Source organism: Ahaetulla prasina, chromosome 3, assembly GCF_028640845.1.
Source record: "Ahaetulla prasina isolate Xishuangbanna chromosome 3, ASM2864084v1, whole genome shotgun sequence".
Taxonomy (NCBI): domain Eukaryota; kingdom Metazoa; phylum Chordata; class Lepidosauria; order Squamata; family Colubridae; genus Ahaetulla; species Ahaetulla prasina.
In genome coordinates, this window is record NC_080541.1 from 122,064,652 (window position 1) to 122,073,197 (window position 8,546).

Consider the following 8,546-nt stretch of genomic DNA (forward strand, 5'->3'; position numbering starts at 1 on the left):
CCCCCAAAATTGCCCAGAACTTAAAGATGCTTCATTGATTTGATCTGTCTTTAATACCCAACCACCTGGTACCACAGCTCCAATTCCTTAACTAACAAACAGAATGTAACGTATCATATTCAAAAGCACATCTTAATAAATTTCTGCAGTATTTTTCACTGTTCTGTTACTTTTCTTGAACAGTTACAAAAGTATTCATCAAAGCCTGGAAGATAACAAGAGATGTCCCAAATGTAATTATGTTGTGGATAACATTGATCGATTCTCTCGCCCCTCCTGTTGAACATCTATATGAAGCCACTGGATGAGATCATCAGTGGTTTTGGGGTGAGGTACCAACTGTACGCTGATGACACGCAGCTGTACTTTTCCACCCCAGGCCACCCCAACGAAGCTATCGAAGTACTGTCCCGGTGTTTGGAAGCCGTACGGGTCTGGATGGGGAGAAACAGGCTCAAGCTTAATCCCTCCAAGACGGAGTGGCTGTGGATGCCGGCACCCCGGTACAGTCAGCTGCAGATGCGGCTGACTGTTGGGGGCGAGTCATTGGCCCCGATGGAAAGGGTGCACAACTTGGGCGTGCTCCTGGATGGATGGTTGTCCTTTGAAGACCATTTGACGACCGTCTCCAGGAGAGCTTTTTATCAGGTTTGCCTGATTCGCCAGTTGCGCTCCTTCCTGGACCGGGATGCCCTATGCACGGTCACTCATGCTCTCGTTACCTCTCGCTTGGACTATTGCAATGCTCTCTACATGGGGCTCCCCTTGAAGAGTACCCGGAGACTCCAGTTAGTCCAGAATGCGGCTGCGCGGGTTATTGAGGGAGCAGTTCGAAGCTCCCATGTAACACCTATCCTGCGCAGACTGCACTGGCTACCTGTCGTCTTCCGGGTGCGCTTCAAGGTATTGGTTACTACCTTTAAAGCGCTCCATGGCTTAGGACTGGGATACTTACAGGACCATCTACTGCCGTCCTCTATCTCCCAACAACCGGTGCGTTCTCACAGAGAGGGACTCCTCAGGGTGCCGTCAGCCAAACAATGTCAACTGGCGGCCCCCAGGGGGAGGGCCTTCTCTGTGGGGGCTCCTACCCTGTGGAACGAACTTCCCCCTGGACTTCGACAACTATCTGACCTTAGGACCTTTCGCATGAACTTAAAACCTATTTATTCCGCCTTGCTGAACTGGCTTGATTTTTAAAATTTTTAATTTGATTTTATGGGTTTGAAATTTCTGTCAGTTTTATAGGGCGCTTTTACATTTTAAATTTGGCCATTTGAATAAGTTTTTTAAGGCTTGTTTTTTAGTATTGTATGTATTGTTTCTTTTGTATTTTATTTTGGTTGTTCACCACCCTGAGTCCTTTGGGAGAAGGGCGGTATACAAATTAAAATATTATTATTATTATTATTATTATTATTATTATTATTGTTGTTGTTGTTGTTGTTGTTGTTGTTGTTGTTGTTGTTGTTGTTGTATATTTTCAGAAATTTAAATTGTCACGGGGAATTTTATGAAAACCTAATGGAAAATTTTTTTAAAAATGCTATGAAAAGTTTTTAAAAAGTCAACTCAATAAAAAAAAAAAAGAAAGTGCTTCGGTATCGGACAAAACCCTTTCCGCCCACCATGAAAGCTGGAACGCCCACTAGTGGGCGGTAGAGACCAGGTTGACTACCACTGATCTATTTCCTCATTTTTAACCATTTCCCTATTTAAATTTTAAGTGTAGTACCTGAGATAACTTCTACCAATTACTTTTTCCAGATATATACATAAAGAAGTAACTTGGATGTATATTTGAATGTCTTTTGTATCACATCTTTTATGTCTCAACCTATTTTTCTAGATTTTTCTTTAGATTTTAAGATTAACTTTTGGTCTTTGGGCTTTCTATTAATAAGAGATTAACAGATGCTTCTCAATGCTGGTGATGTGTAATAAGAGTTTTGTCAACTATTGGGTTCATTTCCTTCTCTCTAAACAAAGCAATGGTGTTTATTTAAAAGATTCCATTGATATTTATGTGCTTTTCTTTCCCTTTCAAGCCCCATCTGCTTTGATATGATTGAAGAAGCTTACATGACAAAATGTGGACACAGTTTCTGGTAAGGTTGCTTGATAAAACTGTTTCGCAAGAGATATTTAATTATAAAATGAAAATGTTTGAACTAAAGTTATTTTGTTAGATGCATCTTTCTAACTCAATATCTTCATTGGAGATAACCTGGGATAACATAAAACATCTTCTATTTCTGAATGGTAACACTGACATAGCTTTAAACAAATAACTATTAAAATATATGAAAACAATTTGGTGGATGAAGCAGGACAGGACACATGCATCAGATGCTTATAAGTGACTATGAATTCTTCAAAGCCATTAATGGTTTTCAAAGTTCTTACTCTTAAAAGCTTATTTTTTTGAAGTGATATGTCTCATTGAAAGTTTGGATGAATACAATTCTTTCTCCACTTTGTATGTTATGAAATATCTTTGAAGATGATAAATCGGTGTTGCAGGCAATCGTATTTAATATTCAATATTTTGTTGCTTTTTGTAACAAGATAATATTAGTTATCCCCCCCCAAAATTGCCCAGAACTTAAAGATGCTTCATTGATTTGATCTGTCTTTAATACCCAACCACCTGGTACCACAGCTCCAATTCCTTAACTAACAAACAGAATGTAACGTATCATATTCAAAAGCACATCTTAATAAATTTCTGCAGTATTTTTCACTGTTCTGTTACTTTTCTTGAACAGTTACAAAAGTATTCATCAAAGCCTGGAAGATAACAAGAGATGTCCCAAATGTAATTATGTTGTGGATAACATTGATCATTTATATCCTAACTTTTTAGGTAAGTTACAGTGTTCAGTAATACAGTCTTCAATCGTATCTTGGTAACTTTCTCAATAACTGAACATTTATTGCTGGGTGTTTATTTCTTTATTATGTTTCACATGCTTCTGTTGATTTTGTACAACATAGACTACATTCCTGGACATGTAATATCTGAATATCTATCAGATATTATCTGATCTATAAAAATCACTCTACCTTTGCAAAACAATAAGTGATGAAGTTGAGAAAGTCTGTGGTGGACCGTGATTGTGAAAGCAACACATTGAAAACTATTAGTAACCAAATAATTTAATAATTCTTAGTCATATTTTATTTTGAGATGTGAAGAGAAAAGGATGAAATCAAAATAGGCCTTATGCTAAATGAATTGTATACTTGCCATAAAATCTTTTTAAGTCATAGTGCCTATGACTCAATTCTCCTGCCAAGATAGGTTTACAAAACTTTTTCTACTCTTTTCTTGGAAATAGTGGCATTTGTATAATGGTTTGATAATAGTCTTTTCTGATCTTGGACTGTTTGCGAGTGATCTTGCAAGCTCTCAGATTGCTGATCAATAATTTATTTTAAACATTTATGTTTCATGTAATGTTAAATTGGAAGTAGGAAAAATAAAACTGAATTAGAGTTTATTCTTCCTTTTAATTTTGTGTGAATAGGAGAGAGACATACATGAAACTAATATGGACAGTAGGAAAAAGTGCAATTATGTAATTTTGTTGTATATCGTGAATAAATCCATTTAGTACATTTGACAATAGTTACAGACTTATTAAAAGAGCAATTTTAACGACCTTCTGAATATGATGGGAAAATTGTACTTATGGTGTATATTTTAATATAGGTAATGTGGATTGGGACATATTCCATAAAATGTGATTCATGTTCAAATGCTTAGTTTCATAAAATTAATTAGTAACATAATGAATAAGTCACACAGAGCAACTGAAGTTGTTAAAATATAAACGAGTTAACATCTGCTATAAGTAGACTGTTGTGTACAATAAAGTGTAGCTTTTAATATTCCTACATATTAGATGAGCTTCAATCTCCTCCTTGATTTACTCATATTTGTACTTGTGCTGTATTTGCAACAACACATCTCTAAATGTCATTAGGGATAAATCCTGTTAAATTTTAGCTATTGATTGTATTTTATATTACCCAGCTAAAAATGACTCATGTTAGTTTGCAAAAGGTAATATCAAAAAGCAGGAAATCACAGTACTACAGCAAAATCCAAATTCTAGAATAGGCATGGCTACCGTATTATTAAACAGCCTTCAAGTGTTTATTAAAACAAGATTGCTTCAGTGGCCTTTTTGAAAGCTAATAACGGGGGTACCAAATATGGACGCCATCAAGGAAGAGGGCCGCCTTAGGGCCCATGTCCCTTTGCATATTTGTAGGTATGAGATTCTCAGCATCCTCTCCCTGTAAGTATTGAGCAGATTCTGCGAGGGGGGGGGGGAGGAATGACTCCCTGGAATCAAACCACTTAGTCAAAAGCAGCACTTTGAAACCTACTGACAACCATTGTAGTGAATAAAGGACAAGAGTAACATTTGCATAATGGATGTCACATTCTTTACCAATGGTAGCTTTGGTGTTTAAGTGAAAACTATGTAGAATGCTTACAGTAATCCAAAGGTGTGATAACAATGGCATGATTTATTTTCAAATATTTTTTATTTAAGTGCACTACAACTATGAAGTATAGGTCATTAATAGGTTAGATGAGGCTGAATACCCACAAATCTGAATGCATTTAATGGTCACATTTGATGAACCCATTACAGAATGGTAAAGATGCATCTTATTTTGATGTACTTTATAGTTTGCTGAAAAAAAATGAGTGACCGTGTTCATCAATACTGCTGTATAAATTAAAAATACTGTATGTACAGTATACATATACCAGAAAAAAATTGAAAATCTTTTTATTCTGATTGGCAAGTGAGTAATAATATTTGTTGCTCTTACTGAATTAATAAAAGTGCAGTGTTGAAGTTTACTCCTTGATTTCCTTAGTATGCATTTATTTCTAAGATAGTTTGCCTTTCATCTCTCATCTTAAAATGTACTACTTAGATCTTTTTTGCCCTGTAGTGAATGAGCTCATCCTTAAACAGAAGCAAAGATTTGAAGCAAAGAGATTCAAATTGGACCATTCAGTGAGTAGCACCGTATGTCCCAATCTTCTTTCTTTCATTTGCTTATTTGGGCGGGTTAAGGGATGGAGAACATGTATTCCTATGTTCTAAGCATTTGAGAATATCTGTCTGTTTAGCACACAGCTCAATTAATCTGTGTAAGCGGAGTGTTATTTGGGATTTTCATTATACAGTCTAACTTTACTCATGTTAGTTTGCAAAAGGTAATATCAAAAAGCAGGAAATCACAGTACTACAGCAAAATCCAAATTCTAGAATAGGCATGGCTACCGTATTATTAAACAGCCTTCAAGTGTTTATTAAAACAAGATTGCTTCAGTGGCCTTTTTGAAAGCTAATAACGGGGGTACCAAATATGGACGCCATCAAGGAAGAGGGCCGCCTTAGGGCCCATGTCCCTTTGCATATTTGTAGGTATGAGATTCTCAGCATCCTCTCCCTGTAAGTATTGAGCAGATTCTGCGAGGGGGGGGGGGAGGAATGACTCCCTGGAATCAAACCACTTAGTCAAAAGCAGCACTTTGAAACCTACTGACAACCATTGTAGTGAATAAAGGACAAGAGTAACATTTGCATAATGGATGTCACATTCTTTACCAATGGTAGCTTTGGTGTTTAAGTGAAAACTATGTAGAATGCTTACAGTAATCCAAAGGTGTGATAACAATGGCATGATTTATTTTCAAATATTTTTTATTTAAGTGCACTACAACTATGAAGTATAGGTCATTAATAGGTTAGATGAGGCTGAATACCCACAAATCTGAATGCATTTAATGGTCACATTTGATGAACCCATTACAGAATGGTAAAGATGCATCTTATTTTGATGTACTTTATAGTTTGCTGAAAAAAAATGAGTGACCGTGTTCATCAATACTGCTGTATAAATTAAAAATACTGTATGTACAGTATACATATACCAGAAAAAAATTGAAAATCTTTTTATTCTGATTGGCAAGTGAGTAATAATATTTGTTGCTCTTACTGAATTAATAAAAGTGCAGTGTTGAAGTTTACTCCTTTGATTTCCTTAGTATGCATTTATTTCTAAGATAGTTTGCCTTTCATCTCTCATCTTAAAATGTACTACTTAGATCTTTTTTGCCCTGTAGTGAATGAGCTCATCCTTAAACAGAAGCAAAGATTTGAAGCAAAGAGATTCAAATTGGACCATTCAGTGAGTAGCACCGTATGTCCCAATCTTCTTTCTTTCATTTGCTTATTTGGGCGGGTTAAGGGATGGAGAACATGTATTCCTATGTTCTAAGCATTTGAGAATATCTGTCTGTTTAGCACACAGCTCAATTAATCTGTGTAAGCGGAGTGTTATTTGGGATTTTCATTATACAGTCTAACTTTACTCTTTAATATAATAATGGTTTTGATAGATTTGTGAATATAGATCAGGGTGGATAAAAATTGATGATTTTTTTAAAAAAGTCAAAAAAATGATTTTTTATTTAAATTGGATTTTTTAAAATTTTTATCAAATTTATTTTAATAAAACGGTTTTGGAGCAACAATCTACCTAAAGGTAGTTTTCTATTTAAGGTACATAAATAATTTAGTTTATTCAGCATGGAACGGAGCTTAGTTATGTAGCATGAGGCTGTATATTCTGCAACATTGAGGACCCAGATTGTTGGGGGGGCAATAAGTTGACTTTGTAAATATACAAATAGAATGAGACTATTGCCTTACACACTGTAAGCCGCCCTGAGTCTTCGGAGAAGGGCGGGATATAAATGTAAATTTAAAAAAAACAACAACATTGGGACTGTCAGTAAGTCAATAGTGGGTCAGAGGAGTAGCAGAGATGACTGTTGCTCTTTAAAAATTATGATTTAAATCAAATTGATTTAAATCAAGCCTTTTTACTAGTCAATTTAAATCAAATCCACCCTGATATAGATTCAAAATGTTCTGTATTTTCCAGTGCAGTTTGTAATTATTACAAGTTATGACAATGAGATAATTGTGAAAGTTATGCTTTATAAGACTTAGATAAAAGTATTAAAACTGATACTACACTTCTCATTCACATAGTCAGATCTTTTTCTGTGAAATTCAAATTGTCTACAGGAGACTGAAGTCTTGGACTATTCCAGTTCAGATCATTATATAATATAATGGTCCATGAGTTAAAGTCCTGATTAAGCTTTGGTACCCATAGGAAATATCTGGTGGTATATGCCTGAGAAGTCACATGCGGCATCATGGTGGCCAGTGTAACTGCAAACATTAGTCATTATAACATGTATAAAGAGGGAAGTCACATGAAACTTAATGCATGAGGACATATCATAACATCTATATCTTTCTTTTGAGAACTTAGGTGAATGTGGTGTGCTTATGCCATTCCGATAGTTTCTAAGGTTCTTCCAGGAAGCATTTATTTGTATATTTATTTAATTTGGCCACCTATCTCACCAAGTGACTAATAATTATTAGGGACTAATGACATTAAAAAAATATGTAGGAGCCAAGAATAAATCACTCATTATAATAACTAAATTAACCATAAAATGGGTCTGCACACACTTGGACCACCAGGCCTTGGCACAGAGGACTTTAAAAAAGCCAGCAAGGGGCCATACTGAATAAATCTATCATGAGATCATAGCACATTGAGTATATTATTGAACTAGTTAATCCACAAATGTAAATATGGGAACAATTTTTGTTGCAATTCAGGTGATAATCATAAACAGATGCCAAATATAATTGTATAGCTATGGGCTAATGCTAACGTTACTGTATTTGGACTGTTATTTATTTATTATTTATTAATTTAATTTTTATACCGCTCTTCTCCCAGAGGACTCAGGACGGTTTACAGCCAAATAAAAAACAAAATTCACAAAAATTAAAAACATTTTAATATTGTATTTACACAAGAAATTGAAATAGTTTGGTTAAAAGGTTTCACTTTCATATTAAAGTAAACATATATACAGTTTCTGTTAAACTTTTATTTGGAACAAGAGACTACATTCTTTTATTTCCCTACAAGTTCAAACAGATACATTAACATTTCATCTGAAATATCACAATTTCCATTACATATCTAATTACCCGAATTAGTTACCTAAATAATCTATGGAACATTCTGCGCATGTCGCTGGGCTTTCCCCCCTTCTTCAGCATGTGGCTGTTCATGCCCATTCATCAATCTAGCTGTACCTGGGAGTTTAAGCATAGTATTTTGTATGGGATGGCAAGTGAAACTGGAGACATGAGAGAATCTGTCAGATGTGTGTGACTTTAGAGTCCTCTCTGGATCTGAATTGGATAATTGAAGCTCTAATAACAATTGAGTGTTCCAAAAATATTTTGAGGGCACGGGAGTGAAGGAAGGAGGTGGTATAAGTTTGGGATTATATTATTCAGGGCTCATTGCTACAGCAAAGTGTGAGATTCTGCACAACTGTAGTAATGCTTGTCCTGACTCACCTCAAGGAGATTGGACGTTGCTTCTGCAAATTGTTGTTATTGTTA

The 8,546-nt window shown here is 35.2% G+C and overlaps 1 protein-coding gene across 1 annotated transcript; it reads left to right on the forward strand.

Moving 5' to 3' along the window:
* The first annotated feature begins 1,236 nt into the window (after window positions 1-1,236).
* On the forward strand, window positions 1,237-5,220 carry LOC131194569 (E3 ubiquitin-protein ligase COP1-like). Its single transcript, XM_058175704.1, has 3 exons — window positions 1,237-2,108; window positions 2,769-2,866; window positions 4,981-5,220. The coding sequence occupies exons 1-3, from the start codon at window positions 2,065-2,067 to the stop codon at window positions 5,133-5,135; spliced, it is 297 nt and encodes a 98-aa protein (XP_058031687.1). The 5' UTR covers window positions 1,237-2,064; the 3' UTR covers window positions 5,136-5,220.
* The last annotated feature ends 3,326 nt before the right edge of the window (window positions 5,221-8,546 follow it).

Excerpts from the sequence above, each read along its gene's own strand:
- LOC131194569 (XM_058175704.1), top strand. The coding sequence starts at position 2,065 with ATGATTGAAGAAGCTTACATGACAAAATGTGGACACAGTTTCTG. Across the intron at positions 2,109-2,768 it reads AAATGTGGACACAGTTTCTG|TTACAAAAGTATTCATCAAA; the intron begins GTAAGGTTGCTT and ends TTTCTTGAACAG. Across the intron at positions 2,867-4,980 it reads TTTATATCCTAACTTTTTAG|TGAATGAGCTCATCCTTAAA; the intron begins GTAAGTTACAGT and ends TTTGCCCTGTAG.